Raw genomic sequence first — 18733 nt, 5'->3', positions numbered from 1 at the left:
GAACGTCTGGTGGAACGGGTGGATGGTGTTGTTGCAGTCGAAGAAACCCCGCCACCAGCCGTCGTCTTTGCACTCGATTCCGGTGTACTCTCAAATCTCTTGGCCGGCATACTCTTCCGGGAAGGTGTCGACATACTTACCCTCCGTGAGTGCGGCAGTTGTGCTGTTTCTGTGGCAGGTGTTTTTGGTGTAACAGGTGACCTTAAGGCTCCTATGCTTGAACGCAAAGGTATTCGATTAATGGGTTCTCTGCGAGGCGTTGTTGGCTCCGCCCTTTGTGGTGTATTCATATGTTTTTTTGTACTTGTTAGTATCGCTCTTTTCATAAGCGATTGCGGTGTTCTCATCGGTGTGGTGGCTTGAGCCTTTCCAGCACCGTCCGTTTTGCTTGGTGTTTTCAATACAATATTTGCATTAATACCGGGAGTAGAATCATCACTTAATACTTCTATGACACTTGATGTATCTGTGGAATCTACACTAATGACAGATTGTACCGAACTAGGAGTTTCTAACCTGTTTTGATCTGCATCACTCACAACCGGAGTGGTGAGTAGTGTACCCAAATTCTCTTCCATTGCGGTTTTGTTTTTGCCTGCCCTAGTAGTTGGTGTTGTAGGAAGTTTTTTAGCCGAGGCCTTCAAGGCTGATTTCAAATACGGACTTGATACCGTTGGTGCCAATTTTGTCGGTGTGGTAAAGTCGACCAAATGCATGGAGGTATTCTTCCCCATTGCCGTGGTGGTCGCTGCTGTTGTGCCGACGGCTTTACGTGATGTTGAGGGTGTATGGAAATTAAGTACTTCTTTACTTTTATTCATGTCATCATCATCATCGTCGTCGATTAGTACACTTTTTGGTGTACTATAGACACTTTTCGGTGTATTGGGAGCCTTAGTGACCAGCACCTTTGGCTTTAGTATAGCCGTAAAGGATTTCTCAATTTTAACTCCCGCTTCGCGTGGTGAAAAGGATGTTATGACCACATCCGATTGATGGCACAATGATAAATGTAAATTCTTCTTTTTCTGTGTACTCGAAGCGTTCTCTTTGTTGTTGGTGCAGTTGATTAAATTCATTTTGGGAGTTTCGTGAACTGCTGCTTCAGCAGCAGTGGTTGTTGATCTAATTTCAGGTTCTGGTGTTACCTCACGACCTGTTTCTTCGGTTGTTGGCAGCAGTACAACAGTTTCGGCGGCGGTGGAGGTTGCGGAAGTAGTTTCCAATTCTCCTCCTTCTGTTTCTCGATTTTCTGCGGCAGTTGGTTTTGTGGATTCTCCATCGTCCTTAGCATCATGTTTTGAATCCAATTCTTTTTCTGGTGATTCGACAGTGGATTTATCATTAGATTCAATGGATGTGTTACCCTCCTCATCTGATTGTATACAATAAGCAAAACTTGATTTTTTTGTGAGAGAGAAACAAAACCAAAAACAAAGAAAATATTAAAATGTTAGGACATGTTGAAATAGGTATTTTGAGAGAGGACAATTTTATGTGTTTTACTTACTTGTGAACGGTAAACCTTGGGGCAGGTTTTTGGGTATTCTAGAAGAAAAATAAATAAACATTAAATAATTTCTGAAAGGGAACATTTTAAGGGCGACATAAAGGAGATGGAGGAATTCTTTATAGACGAGGTAAAGGGAGTTTTATAGACGAACTGAAGGTCGAAATCTTTAGAGACGAATTGAAGGTCGGAGACTTTGGAGACGAAGGTCTAGGTCTTTATAGACGTGTGAAAGGGAGTTCTTATAGACCAGCGAAAATTACCCTTTGTAGATGACGTAAAGGAGTCTTTATGGACAAGCAGAAGGGAGTATTTGTAGACGAGCTGATCTCAGAAGCCTTTATAGACGAACTCAAATTCTTTCTTTTAGACGAGCTGGAGGGAATCTGACAACCGTTTGTTTTTTGACAAAAGACCTTGAAATACCCAAGAGCCATTCAAGGAAATTCGCATGCCGATCACTCACAAACTGTTGAATATTGCCCTCAATAATGAGGACTGGTTGTTGCTCGGGATTGTTTACTCCCCATTAATCTGTATTTTGACCGAATTAGGTCTATTTCAATATAATGAGATCTAATTGGGTGACAATTCTTCCTACCAAAAAATATCGATATCGGTCCCAATTTTGCTATAGCCTCCATATAAGGGTATGCCGATTTTGTGGTATTTTTGAGAATTTCAGACACGTTTTTCATGATGCTCCAAAATTCCAAAAATATTCCCACTTTTTGACTTTGACTTTTTACTGCAGATAGTTCTTTTGGTGCTAATTACAATGACATTTTTTTAGGTGAACTTCATACTTTTGGAAATTGTTTAATATTGGTTTAAGTTTACTCCCCATTAATCTGTAATTTGACCGAATTAGCTCTATTTCAATATAATGAGATCTAATTGGGTGACAATTCTTCCTACCAAAAAATATTTTTTGCTATAGCCTCCATATAAGGGTATGCCGATTTTGTGGTATTTTTGAGAATTTCAGACACGTTTTTCATGATGCTCCAAAATTCTAAAAATATTCCCACTTTTTGACTTTGACTTGACTTTTTACTGCAGATAGTTCTTTTGGTGCTAATTACAATGACATTTTTTTAGGTGAACTTCATACTTTCGGAAATACGAGGAAACCAAATTTAAATTGTTACCGGTGGTTTAAGACTTTCTCTTATGGATAGATTACGCGAGCAGAATTTTCTTTTAATTTGAAATTTTTTCTGATAAGCCGATCTCTGTCCGCCGATTTAACACTTTATCCTATGGACAGATGGAAAATTAGGCTACGCGACAGCAGGATTTCCTTTTGTCATTAATCTTTCGTTGATATTTTCCATAACTTTAAGCCCCTTTTCAGAAACCTTTTCTCTAATAAATGCCTATTGTTGATATAATTTATACGTTTGTAATACTCAGGATTGTGCCTAACGTACTGTAGCAGAATTATCAAAACATAACACTGGAGTGGAATTTAGTTCTAGCAAATTCAGAATATAAACGTTTTAGCCAAATTACTTCTTTGTTGATTCAGAAGCTGCAAAAATGTCTTTATCTTTTGGAGATGTTACTGTATGGGAATTGAGAATTATTCACATTGTCTTTCCCCGATTCATCTAGGCAATGAATCTGCCCTACAATCAGTAACTCTGATTCTTCTCAACCCTTCCAAAAATAGTTCGATTTCTTTTCAAACCCCTTTTATCAAGAAGTATGGACTTCTTATAATGGTAAAATCTTTATGTAATCAAAGATATGATATTTAACTATAATTGTATTTTTTTTTTTTTTTTGACACACTTAAACTCTTTGTTACGCTATTTATTTAAAATTGGATGAAAATATAAATAGATTTAAACCGATTTCAATAAAACTTGACACATGTTCGGCTGTACCAACGTTAGTACGTTGTGTAAAATTTTGTGCCAATAGGGGTAGATTTAACACTTTGATGCACAATTTACTAAAAATTCGACGAAAATATATATTCGAGCTATATTTAAATCCGAACCGATTTTAATAAAACTTAGCACACGTTAGTTTATCCTAATTTCGCTACGTTGTGCAAAATTTCGTGCAAATCCGCTTAAATTTGACACCTTGAGGCACCATTAGGTTAAAATCGGACGAAAATATATAAGTGGGAGCTATATCTAAATCAGGGCCGATTTCAATAAAAATTGGCACACCTTAGTCTATCCTGACTTTAGTATGTTGTGCAAATCCGCTTAAATTTGACTCTTTGGTGCACCATTTACCTTAAATCGGACGAAAATATATATGTTAGCTATATCTAAATCTGAACCGATTTCAATAAGACTTGATACACGTTATATATATGTTAGCTATATCTAAATCTGAACCCATATTTTTCCAGTTTCAATAGGGTTCGTCCCTGGGCCAAATTTCATCTCATTCGGATAATAAACACGACCTGCATTTTGTTTACAATTTAACATAGACAGACAGCCGGACAGGCATAAATACATAAATAATAATAATTCTCAAAAGTAACCATGGGTCTATCTCGTTTCCTTTTGCCTGTTACAAACATATGCACAAAGACATAATACCCTGTACCACAGTGTGGTGAATGGTATAACAAAAAAAACATCTGGACTGCCTTGAAACAAATCATGCTCAGACACATTTTCGCGCGCTTTCTTATCATTTGAAGATATAACTATGTTTACGGCGGCAAATTTCCTTCCCTCAAATCGTAGGCAGGAACACCGAACAAGAAGCCTACAATGGCTTGGCTTGTTTCAAAACACATGTGTTGCAATGATCTTTTTACATGAATTGAAAATAAAAAATCCGCACAAGTAGAGTTTGGTATGGCATAGAGGTAGGTAGGCAAATATAGAAACTTAACAACAATGTGCGATAAGGACAACAATAACAACAACATAACAGCAAATAAATACTACACAACAACCATTGCTTGCTTACCTTTGCTGCAGGACTGGAAAATGCCGATGGTTTTGGTATGCCGATTTGTTTTTGTGGTGTGGACACATCCTCGCCGACATCTTCATCTTTTTCCAATTCTTTGGAATTTTTTTGATCAAATTCCCATAAATAGCAGTTATCGAGAATTTGAATTTTTGTGTTATTAAACAGATTCTGTTTGTTTTGTACCACTTCACCATTAATGGTAACGGGATATTCAGCACTGAAATTCCTTATGGTTATCTGGAAAAAAGAAACAGAACAATTTTTTTTTTTGATTTTCATTTGTCGTTCAGAAAATCTCTTTTTTTAACTTACCCTGCCAAATGCGTCGGATTCAATAGTGCAATGTACATTCTCTACCCGTACATCATCAAGTATTAGATCACAATTTGCATAGCGTCCAACTGAAAATTTACGGCCCTTGGCCATAATAATTTCGCAATGATTGCCGGTCTCATTGAGACATATAAATTTAGCGCCTTCAAGCGTCATTTTTTTGCTGGTTGCTTTTTACCGTAAGCAGGCGGCTGCTGGTTGCCTTCTTTATACACTTCTTTACTTCTAGACACAAAGGATAAACAATTTTACAAATATCCTTGTTGTTGTTGTATTATTATTTAGTTGTTTTTGTAATACTTTTATGTTTTATTAATAATTGCACAGGATTTTTATTTTTCCACAGTTACTTTTTTGCTGTGATAAATCTTGTTATTACAAAATTTCCTGTTTTTTCCTCTCTTCATTTATAGCTCTTTCGGATATTTTGTAATTGTGTATGTGTGTACAGCATTCGCCGCATTTGCAAAAAAAAACGTTATTCGCAGCAACACCAAAGCGCAGCAGTCTTATATGTTGAACAACAAGGAGGCAGGCAGCCGACGAAGCCGTCGAAGTAAATGGAAAAACGAGTATAGAAAGTTTTTTTCTGTTCATGTAAATTTTTCTTCAATGGTCGTCAGAGGCAGTGGCTTTCAATTCGTTTTTTGCATAAAATTGACAGCTTTTTTGACTAAAATTCCATTTAATTATTAAACAATTGATATTGATTTTCACTTATCACTGCACTTTACTTCTTTTTGTTATTGAATTTTCTTGTTTAGCAAAATTTTTTTTCAGTATTGGAATTTCTTCTTTTTTTCATCACTGTCTTTACATACTTTCTGCACTGAAATGACGCCGCTTTGCCGACCGAATGCCGAATGTTTGTGTTTTTTTTTTCTTCTGTTGTATTGCCCACAATTTTGTTCGTTTGAAAATTTTTCAAATGCAGGGTTGTATTTGTGGCCAAACATTGTATACAACTATGTAATGAGATTATTTTGTATACATAAATAAGGAATAGATTATATAAGGAATGTAAAATTATGTCACATTTTATATTGGATAATTCAATCTATTATTAAACAATTGAATAAATTTATGTAAATATTGCAAAAATGCAACACTATTGGCAGTCAATGTGAGATGATAACATCATAAAAGTGTTGCCAGATAACACAGTAACGCAGTGCTGCAGAACCAACCATAGACAAAAACGTTCCCTTTGTGGTTAAAGAGTATTAGGGGAGTTCACATATTACATTACGATGTATTTTTTTATTCCATTCAATAATGTTAAAATCTCCTAGGTATAAAAGTAGTACAAACATAAAATTATTTTATGCTATCTTCTTTAAGATGCTTCTCTTAAAATGCCAAATTATAAAAGAATATCAAAGCCATATAGAGTTTAGTTTTGTTTGACAACTTGCCATCTGACAAGAACAGTGTTGCAGAGAAAACTTTAGAAAAAGCATTCCTGTTGTTTTTAAGCAATATTATAGTACGTTTACATTTAACCGGATTTGGTTACTCCAGTGGCTTTCAATTGTCAATTCATTTGCATATATGTTAAATAAATCCTCATAAAGTAGGTTAACCCGGTAAAAAGTTCTAATGCATATGCCGTTTTAGTTGAGTTCACATAATGAACAACCATAATGTATAATAAGTTCAAGTAGCAGTATATAAAAAATATTTTGCCATAAATAATTGAATATTATGCTCGCAGATGATCAATTTTTTTTATTTTGACAACCCATCACTGTCAAAACGATTTTGACATACCTTATAAATATGTCAGTATATGTAACAAATACACACATACATTTGTCAGTTACAATTCCGAAATAACATTTGTTTAAAAATTGAAAACAATGTTTTTACAAAAAATTCAATTACGACGTGTGAAAGCCTGAAAATGTAATTTTGTAACTAGGATAGAACAGCCGCCTAAAGTTAAGTTATTAAATAATTATAAATTAGTTAATAATAACCTTAAATATTTTCAGGAAATATAGCATTTTAAAGAAGTGACGTCTGTGTGTGTGTTCCGCATAAAAAATGCTTATGGTAGTAAAATAAAATTAACTTTGTTGCTTAAATACTGTCTTTTATTGTAGGAAGAGAGCTGAAAGTGTTTGAACGGGATTTCGTATACAATTTTTTGTTATAAACATAGTTGGGTATCAGCGTTTAAGTTTTTTCTGAACTGGTTTTCAACCATGAATTAGCCCGTTAACAATTTTAAATCAAAAAAATTACAACAGAAGTTCGTTGCCCTTTGGTTTACAATTTACTTCAATTTCCTAATGGGAAAATTTGAAGCAGCAAATTCCGTTGCAATGAAAAATTCCTACTTTCAACTCCATTTTTAGCGTTTTTGTATGAGTTACCTCTACATATTGTAATGACTCAATTGGAGGAAAGATCTGGAAGCTATAAAATTATAAATTTGCATGATCTTCGTTAATGTATTTCAATTTTATTCTGTAAGTTCAAAAAAAAGAAAAATACATTTTGAAAATAAGTAAGTATTTTTGTTTACATTTTTTGACATATCAAACTGACACTAGTGTTACATACAATAACAATTTTCTATGTGGTTGTTGATTTGTAATTGTTGTAGTTTTGCAGTTACCTTGTATAATTATACCGTGCTATTTAATTAAAAATGAAATGAAATATTCGAAATCGCTTGATTTAACTAAATCCAGTGCAATGTAAACGATAAATTCTAGATCTATAGATGCATTCAATTAACTGCACCAAGCCGCTGAAAACTTATTTAACGGCGGCACAGAAAAATAACAACAGCAAGAACAGAACAGCTGTTAATTCATCCTCTGCTCGTTTTTTTCACCTCATTCGTAAACACGAAATTCGTCATCGCCTCGTTTGCTTTCACCTCACTTTACAGGGTTGTAATTTAAAAACTACTCACTGTTCCCTTAAACCTCATTCGTAAACAACGTAAACAATGCAACTCCTTTTTAGTCTCCATCCCACCTCATTCGTAACTTTCCGTCTTCTTTTTTGACTTCTTCTTTACCGGGCATTTTGACTTTCCCATCCCATTCGTAACAGGTGGAACGTTTTTCAACATTTCTGCAGTCGGAGGAAGGTGACGCGTGAAAAATTGTTTTGCATTTTCATTTCTTTTCCGGAAAAGAAAAAATACTTGAAGAAATAATTAAGAAAAATTTGAAAAAAATTTGCAAAAATGGACGCTGATGCCGCACGTAGGTCCTGGGAACTGGAAAATAATATCAAAACACTGCCAGCATGTGATGAAATCTTTCGTTATGATGCCGACCAGCAAAGACAAATTCTGGATGCCAAGCCATGGGAAAAAGATCCCCATTATTTTAAGGATATTAAAATTTCCGCTTTGTCTCTATTGAAAATGGTAATGCATGCTCGTTCGGGTGGGACTTTGGAAATTATGGGATTACTGTTGGGCAAGGTGGAGGATAACACAATGGTAAGAGATGATTAAATATAATTTGTGTATTCATAGTTTATGTGTGTGTTGTTATTTTTAGATTGTCATGGATGCATTTGCTTTGCCGGTAGAAGGCACTGAGACTCGAGTCAATGCCCAATCGCAAGCCTATGAGTATATGTCGGCCTATATTGATTCCGCCAAAGAAGTTGGTCGTTTGGAAAATGCCATTGGTTGGTATCACAGCCATCCCGGTTATGGTTGTTGGCTGTCGGGTATTGATGTCTCCACCCAGATGCTCAATCAAAACTATCAAGAACCATTTGTTGCTATTGTGGTGGATCCCGTACGCACGGTATCGGCTGGTAAGGTATGCCTCGGTGCATTCCGTACCTATCCCAAAGGATATAAACCACCAAATGAAGAACCATCAGAATATCAAACAATTCCATTGAATAAAATTGAAGATTTTGGTGTCCATTGTAAACAATATTATCCGCTGGAAGTGAGCTATTTCAAATCGGCATTGGATCGCAAACTATTGGATTCATTGTGGAATAAATATTGGGTAAACACATTGGGCAGTTCTGGCCTATTGACCAATACGGAATATACAACAGGGCAAATATTTGATTTGTCCGAGAAGTTGGAACAAAGTGAATCGAGTTTGGGAAGGGGTACATTTTTGTTGTCTGGTAAGTTGTTGTTGCTGTTTAATTCAAATGTAGAACTATTTTAACAGTCGATTTGTTTTTTTAATTTTTAGGTGGCGATGTAAATGAAAAACGCACTGAAGATAAACTAACTAAGGCCACCAGAGATTGCAGCCGTGCCTCAATTGAATTGATCCACGGTTTAATGGCTCAAATTGCCAAGGATAAATTATTCAACAAAGTTGGTTTGGATAACAAATAAATTGATTATTATGTGATTTTTTAATTTATGTATAATTTTGAAATACGTCTTGAACAGAATAAAATGTTCTTATATAAATATTAAAAAATCCTAGAGTTTTATTGAAATGACCCCTCAGTAAGAAGACCGAAAGTCTTTTTATAGAAGTCTGATGGGTTTCCCTGTACACCGAGGGGTCTCCTTATAGAACATCGAGGTTTCACCTTATAGAACAACGAGGGGTCTCCTTATATAAGACGCAGGGACTTCTTATAGACGAACGAGGGGTAATCTAATAGAAAACGAGTTATCTTCAACATGATCTTATAGTATCCAGTATCCGCTTCGACAGCCGACTGTCTCAGTAGTGTCGCGACATCACTACAGACTATGGAGATTGAGTTCGGATCGTCAACATCGCCAGGGTTTACATCCCTACTCATAATTTGGGAGGACACACCTTGCTTCGAGGGAGACACCAGGATCGCTACCGTGTTTGTCACCGTAGTGATAATCACTGCAGTTTCTATGAGGGTGAGTCTAACAAGGGTGAGTCATCCCTGAGCTGATTCGGGATGCTCTCCTGACTAAGGCGGAAGGAGCCGGTTTCCTCTATTCAGTTGAGGAGAAGATCCGACTGTCACTCCAGGTTTTCGTTCACGTCATCGAGAGTAAGACATGAGGCAAAAGAGAGGTCCAGGGGAGTAGCTTAGGTCGTCAGAGAATTTCCGCAACCTGCAGACGCGTCCGTTAGCATTTAGCTCTGCTCCCCGAAGGCGGAAAGAAGAGTACTAAATGTGATACCATTTGTATTTGGCGAACCGGTAGAGCTAGAACTCTTAAATTGTAAATGAGGTTCACTGATGGAGAGTAGAATAGGTATAGAAAAGAGGGGTTTCTGGACATTCGAACTATAAGTATGCGAAAAGTACTAAATTTTGTACAATTTCGTAGTATGTGAATGTATAGAGCTAAAAACTTGAATTTTGGAATGCGAATAAGGGTTGAGATGTAGGGTCTATTTAATGAGATGATTTTGAAAGGGTGTACTCATGTGTACGAAATGTACTATATGGTACTATATTTGGTGCAAATTTAATTTAGAGGTACAAATCGAGCTGGAATCCTGAAGTTTGAAATTAACATTATCGTGTAGGATTGGGATATGAACGTAGTTTTGGTAATTTATTGCTTATATGTACGAACTGTACTATAGTTGGTACAATTTACAATTTGGGTGAACCGATAGAGCTGGAACAATGAAATTTGGAGTCAGGATCACTGTTGGGTGTAGGATTGGGGTCAGGATTCAGTTTAAGAAATTAATACTTATGGTTACTAAATGGTACTAAATTTGGTACAATTTAAATTTTTAGTGGATCGATATGGAGCTGTAATCCAGAAATTTGAAGTTAGGATCTCTGTTGGGGTGTAAGATTGATATGTAGGAAGTTTGTACGAATGTGTACTAAATTTGGTACATTTTAAATTGTAGGTGAAGCAATAGAGTTGGAATCCTGATACATGGATTTAGGATCACTGTGAGGGTGTATATTTGGGTTAAGTAGGAAGTTTTGGAAATTCGTGCTATTGTGTACTAAATTTGGTACATTTTAAATTGTGGGTGTACCGACAAAGTTGGAATCTCGAAACTTGGATTTTTGGATGACTGTTTGGGGTGTGAGATTCAGATATGTAGGAAGTATTCGAAATTTTTTACTAATGTGTACTAAGGATAGAGATATGTAGGAAGTTTTAAGAAATTCATACTACTGTGTACTAAACTTGATACAATTTGAATTGTGAGTGACATAGGCCGTTTTCTATGGAAATAAAATAATATGTTAATATATGTTTAAATATTTCCACATTCGCTAATGAAGTAGCGGGCTAGTATGCTAGTAAGAAGATAAATTGGTATTCTATAAGAAAACGAATGGGTCATTTAGAAGACGACCACTCTGGCTTTTGAAAATTTTCCAAATCATCACCGCAACTAGAAGCTGGATTTTTTTTTTAGCACAGCTCATTTATTTGGACCAAGGATGAACCTTATTGAAATTGGTTAGAATTGGTTAGTATCGGTTCAGATTTAGATATAGCTACCATATATATTTTCGTTCGATTTTATGGTGCATCAAATGACCACGGTCAATCCTATTGAGACAAAATTTGGCACACCGCATGGAAATAAGTTTAGGATAGAGAGAGTGTTAAGTTACATTAACATTTGATTAGATTTAGATATAGCTCCCATATACAGTTTCGTCGGATTGTACGTAAATGGACCATCAAACTCCATTTTTCCGATTGAGACGAAAGTTGACATACCCTATTGAATTGAATTGAGTGTAGAATAATTTGTGTTACGTTTTGTAGAAATCGGTTCAGATTTCGATATAGTTCCCATACTTATTTTCATCCGATTTTATGTAAATGGGTCACCAAATTTCGAAAGGTTTGTCCGATTAAGACGAATGTTTTCATACCCTATTGAATTGCATCTGTAATAATTTGTATTACGTTTTGTAGAAATCGGTTTATATTTAGATATATCTCCCTTATATACTTTCATGTAAATGGGTCACCAAACACCGAAAGGTATGTCCGATTGAGACGAAAGTTGGCATACCTTATTGAATTGAGTCTACAATGGCATGTGTTAAGTTTTGTAGATATCAGTTCATATTTAAATATAGCTCCAATATACAGTTTCATCCGATTTTATGTAAATGGGTCACCAAACTCTGAAGGTTAGTCCGATTGAGACGAAATTTTGAATAACGCATTGAATTAAGTCTACAATGGCGCGTGTTGATTTCTGTAGAAATCTGCTCTTATACATACTTTCGTCCGATTGAGTAGAAATTTTGAATAACTTGTTAAATCATAAAATATTATTAATCATAATAATAGGAATTCCCACCCAAAATCATTTCTTTGTAACGTAATAAGATATGGTCTCCAAGTGCTACGTTACTGATAAGTTCGACTGCATTTAATTATAAAGGCATTACACAATTTTTCTGCCCCAGTTTACAGATTCCCAATTAATATTTAGAAAATATTAAAAATATACACAAGCTTCCATTTATCGTAATAGCATTAACTATTAGTTTGCTCTCGGTATGGGGCTCTGGTAGATTATTGAAATTGCATTAAATTAATTGCTGTTGCCTACTGCCGCTGCTGCTGTTGACAAAGGATAAGAATAAAATATGGATGTAACATGGCTATGGCGTGTCTACGGCTCTTAACATCCAAAACGCCAATGTTTAGATAAGAAAAAATGCTATAAACTCTACTAGTATCCTTTGTAGGTCTGCCTGTGGGTGGTAGTGGTGCACAACCGTTGTATTTAGTTGCTTATAATAATATAAAAAAATATATATGTACATAAGTATGGGTCGTAACAATGACAATTATTCAAACATTTAGTATCTATAAAAAGTGGACTTAAGAAACATACTTACTTAGCTGGCTTGTTACAGAACGGTTGTTCCATAAGCCGAGCTTAAAAAAGATTTCCAAGCGCGCCGGTCTTGTGCGCAAGTCCACCAATTTGGAAGACCACGTTCCAAGATGTTGTTTTCTACTTGGTCTTTCCATCTAATTCGTGGCCTTCCCCTTCTACGGGAACCATCCGTAGGCTCATTTTTATATGCCTTTTGAGCTGGGGCTTCTTCATTCATCCGCACAACATGGCCTAGCCACCGTAGTCGCTGCAGCTCAATACGACTGACTATGTCGATGTCTGCGTATAAATTGTAGAGCTCGTGGTTCATTCGACGCCGATATTCACCGTCGACGCAGATCGGCCCGTAGATCTTTCGGAGAATTTTTCTCTCAAACACCCCAAGCGCTGCCTCATCTGCTTGCGCAAGTACCCATGCTTCTGATCCATATAATAGCACGGGTAGTATCAGCGTCTTGTAAAGTGTGAGTTTGGTCTGGCGAGAGGTGGCCTTGTTTCTAAACTGCTTACTTAGACCATAGTAGCATCTGTTGGCCATCACAATCCTTCTCCGAATTTCAAAACTGATATCATTCGTTTTATTTATGGCGGTACCAAGGTATATAAAGTCTTTAACTACCTCGAAGCTGTAGTTCTCAAGTTCCACAGTTGGTCCGAGTCTACAGGACGTCTTGCGCGTTGATACCATCAGCTTGGTCTTCTCGCCGTTTACTGCCAGACCCACTTTGGCAGACTCCTTTTCAATTTGTTCAAAGGTGGCTGTTACCGCTCGCGACTTAAGAAAACAACAAATATTTTACAACATATTTATGCGGGATACAATTTTATATTTTAATAAACAAATCATAACCTAAAATTTCAAAATACATATTAAATTTTTATAAAACAATTTTGCATAAAAATTTTATAGCACACCGCTTGTTGCTGCCAATGATCCTTGACGGAATTTTTATTGTTATAAATATATGATTTTTTTTTGTTTGTTTGCCGCCCCATTCTAATACTACTGTATATATTAACCATAGACATATCGCCGTACACACACATACTTCAGAATTCTTGTAACGGAAGGATATAAACCCGCTGGGATGCTTGTAGTTGTTGTTCATTTTGCGTGACTATGTCCTTATTCTGTTGTCTTTTTTGTTTTGTTTTTGTGACATTACTAGCCCATCACATTCAGTCGGTCGCCTTAAATGTGATAAATGTGACAAATCTTTAATTGACACCAACTAACAGAGACTGATAGCTGAGGATAAACAGTAGCAGTAGTAGTTCACAAACAGTTAATAGTTTCTATAGACTTAGTAAATGTTTAAGACATGAGATATTAAAGTGTGTTTAAGGCTTTGTTGTAAGTTAAACTAGAAAAAATTATAATAATAGAAATTAGCAAATCCAAGGGGAGTCTTTAAGAGGAGTTTAAGGGAGTTTTTCATAGATGAGCTAAAGGGAGTATTTATTGACGAGCTGAACAGGGAGTCTTTCATAGACGAGCTGAACAGGGAGTCTTTCATAGACGAGCTGAAGCAGGGAGTCTTTCATAGACGAGCTGAACAGGGAGTCTTTCATAGACGAGCTGAACAGGGAGTATTTCATAGACGAGCTGAACAGGGAGTCTTTCATAGACGAGCTGAACAGGGACTCTTTATAGACGAGCTGAACAGGGACTCTTTATAGACGAGCTGAACAGGGAGTCTTTCAAAGACGAGCTGAACAGGGAGTCTTTCAAAGACGAGCTGAACAGGGAGTCTTTCAAAGACGAGCTGAACAGGGAGTCTTTCAAAGACGAGCTGAACAGGGAGTCTTTCAAAGACGAGCTGAACAGGGAGTCTTTCAAAGACGAGCTGAACAGGGAGTCTTTCAAAGACGAGCTGAACAGGGAGTCTTTCATAGACGAGCTGAACAGGGAGTCTTTCATAGACGAGCTGTACAGGGAGTCTTTATGGACGAGCTGAACAAAGAGTCTTTCATAGACGAGCTGAAAAGGGAGTCTTTCATAGACGAGCTGAACAGGGAGTCTTTCATAGACGAGCTGAACAGGGAGTCTTTCATAGACGAGCTGAAAAGGGAGTCTTTCATAGACGAGCTGAAAAGGGAGTCTTTCATAGACGAGCTGAACGGGGAGTTTTTCATAGACGAGCTGAACATGGAGTCTTTCATAGACGATCTGAACAGGGAGTCTTTCATAGACGAGCTGAACAGGGAGCCTTTATAGACCAGTTGAACAGGGAGTCTGAAGGGAGTCTTTATAGACCAGACGAGTAGTGAAGGTAGTTGTTACATTTGAAGGGAATCTTTATTGGTAAGCTGAATGGTTTATTTATAAATTGTTTAGGGTAGGATGTTTAGTATTGAAAATCGGTAAGTCTTCCGAAGTTAAGTTTTTGATTAGACCAATTTAATTTAAGTTCACATCTCGATTAGATCGATTTAATTTTAATAACGCCATGTATGTTGGAAATGAGAATATCGGGCGTACTGAGAAGTATTCTTATAGAAGAATGTCTTTCTATAGAGTTTTCGGTCAAAGAGAAAATTTGTTTGTCGGTCTTGTGCGCATCTCCTCCAATTTGAAAGACCACGTTCCAAGAGGTTGTTTTCTACTTGGTCTTTCTATCTGATTCGTGGTCTCGCTTTCATATGCCTTTTGAGCTGGGGCATTCTCATTCATTCGCAGAACATGGCCTAGCCATCGTAATCGCTGCAGCTCAATACGACTGACTATGTCGATGTCCGCGTATAAATTGTAAAGCTCATGGTTCATTCGACGCCGATATTCACGTCGGAGAATTATTCTTTCAAACACCCCAAGTACCCACGCTTCAGATCCATATAACAGCACGGGTAGTACCAGCGTCTTGTAGAGTGTGAGTTTGGTCTGGCGGGAGGTGGCCTTGCTTTTGAGTTGTTTGCTCAGACCATAGATGCTACTATGGTTGGCCATCACAATCCTTCTTCGAATTTCAAAACTGATGTCATTCGTTTTATTTATGGCGGTACCAAGGTATATAAAATCTTTAACTACCTCGAAGCTGTAGTTCTCAAGTTCCACAGTTGGTCCGAGTCTACTGGACGTCTTGTGCGTTGATACCATCAGCCTGGTCTTCTCGCCATTTACTGCCAGACTCACTTTGGCAGACTCCTTCTCAATTTGTTCAAAGGTGGTGTTACCGCACGCAATGTTCGACCCATTATATCGATGTCATCGGCGTAGGCGAGTAACATGTGTTGTTTGGTGTACAGAGTGCCATTTCTGTTCACCTTTGCGTCTCGTATGACCTTTTCCAGCAGGATGTTAAACAGATCACACGACAAACTGTCACCTTGTCTGAATCCTCGTTCGGTATTGAAGGGCTCCGATAGGTCCTTTCCGACTTTAACTGCAGACCTTGTGCCACTTAAAGTTATCCTGCATAGCCGTATTAATTTTGCAGGAATGCCGAACGATCCATATCCTCAACGCGCTGTCTGTATCTGTCACCAGGTTTCCTTCTTTATCTCTATGGGAGGATGTGCCTGCACCAAAGCCTTCGGTTTGGTGGTTTAGTCGTTGGTAAAATTTTCGGACTTCATTCTGACTCCTGTACATCTCAATTTGCTCATGCTCACGTTTTTCTTGTTCTTTCTTCTTTTTTTCTTAAAACACGTTTCTCCTCTCTCCTTTTCTCCCGATAATTCTACATCACATTACGTGTTGCTACTGTGTGCAGGATTGTCTTGTGTATATCGAGTTGGCCTTGTGTATATCGAGATGTTTGGATCTGGTGCTGCTAACTACCATGTTTTTTGCTGCCGCGAAGTCAATCAACCTCATGTCGTTTTCGGATGTTTCTTCATGAAGGCTGAATTTTCCGACGGTGGGGCCAAAGATATTTTGCCTTCCGATTTTTGCATTAAAATCTCCTAGCAGAATTTTAATATCATGACCAGGGCAGCGATATGCTGTTTCTATGCGCTCATAAAATATGTATTTGGTCTGCTCATATTTGTCTTCGGTCGGAGCATGGGCGCAAATAAGACTGATGTAGAAAAACTTCGCTTTTATGCGGATTATAGCTCAATTCGCTCATCTACTGGAGTGAATCTAGAGACGAGGTCTTTTATTCTCCTGTTAACCATAAATCCGCAGCAAAATTCATGTCTCGTTTCATGGCAGCTATAATACTGTGCGTTATCTTCTGATTTACTTACGCCTGTCCCTTTCCATCGCATTTCCTGTAAGGCAATAATACCGGCTTTGTACTTCTTGGGTGCATCCGCCAAAGCGAAAACTGCGCCTGTTCTGTACAAGGTGAGCACATTCCAAGTGCAGATTCGCAGATCGTGGTCCCTTATACGTTTGCGGGGGTCATCAACATTAGTGGGGTTTGGTTTTCTTTTTCTTTGTTTTTTCAAAGTAGGAGGGGTTTTCCGAGTGGGCAACTAACCCGACGTCTCAATCCTTTTTTTATTGTTCTTATGGGTGAACTCGCGGCACATATTAGCTCGCTATTTCAACGGGTGATGAAAATAGCTACCGCAGGTGACACCGCGGGGAGGTCAGTGCCCACAATTGAGATGAAAGAGGGAGGAAGATAAGCTTGGACTTCGCCATGTTAAAGCCAATCAGAGCCGATGCTTGATATCTATCATCGCCTACGCCACCCACACGTCTTCTGTAGATGCAGAAAAAAATTATTGAAAAAATCCACGCCTCCTGTAGATGCCGAAAAATTTATTTAAAACAACCACGCCTTGTGTAGATGCCGAAAAAAATATTTAAAACAACCACGCCTTCTGTAGATGCCGAAAAAATATTTAAAAAAACCACGCCTCCTGTAGATGCCAAAGACTTCGAGAGCTTTAGCACGACTATAAATAATCTCTGAGTATCAGTTTGCTTATAAAAATCAGTGAGCTTCCGCTATCTATAAAGATTAACTGTCCTTCTTCTCACCTGTCCTTCCTCTCTGAGCTTTAGCTTGTCTATAAGGACTCTCTGCTTTAAATTTTCTTGTCAAATAATTTAAATTAATTATCCTTTTCTATTATTTTTATGGGTCAACTAAAAAAATTAGTATATAATTAGGACCTTAAAGACATTGTTCTTTTGTCCTTAATATTATTGTTTTTGTCTACTTCTTGGCCTAATTCCTGGAATTGTCAAACATGTTTGGCATTTACCAATACAATTACCAAAAAACGAAACGAAACAAAAGAGCGTAGTACGAAAAAGGATAATAATCCCTCTTAAAGCAATTAAATTTGTAGACAAGATAAAGACACTTTCACAGCTACATCCATACCCTGTCACAATGTCATACTTACGGGATTAACCCTTCAAATGCCAACAAGTAATTGAAAAAGTTTTTGTTTTACAACAAACTTATAGACATGGTATGGATGTCTGTCTATGACCGGTAGTCATTCAATAAGTTTTACTTTGAATTGTTTTTTATATGCAGTTTTTTTACTTCCGGTATCCGGAGTGTGGAATGTTGAATTGTAAGTGAAGTAAGAAGATTTGAATGACAAACTTTGTGAGTACACACATTATTGCCGCCATTAAGGGTTAATTTGTTGTGTACTCATCCAATAATTTCCATTCAGTTTTCCTTTGTCTTGACCCTTAATCGATTGTTGTTGTTATTTTTTATCTTTAAGTGGTTATGATAAGGAAGTCCAATAAAAACCCAACGAACCAAAACAAGATGTTATGTAGTTAATGCACGCAATGTAGGGCTGTCGTGGCAGGATGTGTAAAAAATAATTTTTTGACTCCTTGAGTTATGGGCTAGACTATGGGCTTCAGTTTGTTTATAAAAACTCCCTGAGCCTTAGATCACCTCTAAAGAATCCTTGAGTTTCGGCTTGCCAAAAAATACTTCTTGTGCTTCTGGTCGCATACAAAGACTACCTCAGCTTTAGTTCTCCTATAAAAATTCACGCAATGTAGGGTTGTCGTGGCAGGATGTGTAGAAAATACTTTTTGATGGGGAAATGCTATAAAATCTTCATTCTGCCTTTCGGTAAAGGCACTCTGAGCTTTGACTTGCCTATAAAGACTGTCTGTGCTTTTACTAAGGTATAAAGACTCATTGAGTTTCGACTAAACTATAAAGTCTCTCCTATAGGGTAAGTTCGCCTATAAAAACTC

General features: G+C 37.2%; 1 protein-coding gene across 1 annotated transcript; it reads left to right on the top strand.

Moving 5' to 3' along the window:
• The first annotated feature begins 7981 nt into the window (after positions 1-7981).
• LOC133321168 (COP9 signalosome complex subunit 5) lies at positions 7982-9148 on the top strand. Its single transcript, XM_061530264.1, has 3 exons — positions 7982-8264; positions 8326-8920; positions 8992-9148. The coding sequence occupies exons 1-3, from the start codon at positions 8004-8006 to the stop codon at positions 9138-9140; spliced, it is 1005 nt and encodes a 334-aa protein (XP_061386248.1). The 5' UTR covers positions 7982-8003; the 3' UTR covers positions 9141-9148.
• Positions 9149-18733: the final 9585 nt, after the last annotated feature.

The sequence above is a fragment of the Musca vetustissima genome, unplaced genomic scaffold (assembly GCF_032173495.1).
Source record: "Musca vetustissima isolate MV318-11 ecotype Yass unplaced genomic scaffold, APGP_CSIRO_Mvet_v1 utg35050, whole genome shotgun sequence".
Taxonomy (NCBI): domain Eukaryota; kingdom Metazoa; phylum Arthropoda; class Insecta; order Diptera; family Muscidae; genus Musca; species Musca vetustissima.
Note: the sequence above shows the minus strand (reverse complement) of the source record. Positions and strands in the feature narration are given on the sequence as shown.

Bases quoted from the DNA above. Each gene is read 5' to 3' on its own strand.
- LOC133321168 (XM_061530264.1), top strand. From the start codon at position 8,004: ATGGACGCTGATGCCGCACGTAGGTCCTGGGAACTGGAAAATAATATC. The intron at 8,265-8,325 runs GTAAGAGATGAT...TGTTATTTTTAG, and splicing joins AGGTGGAGGATAACACAATG to ATTGTCATGGATGCATTTGC. The intron at 8,921-8,991 runs GTAAGTTGTTGT...TTTAATTTTTAG, and splicing joins GGGTACATTTTTGTTGTCTG to GTGGCGATGTAAATGAAAAA.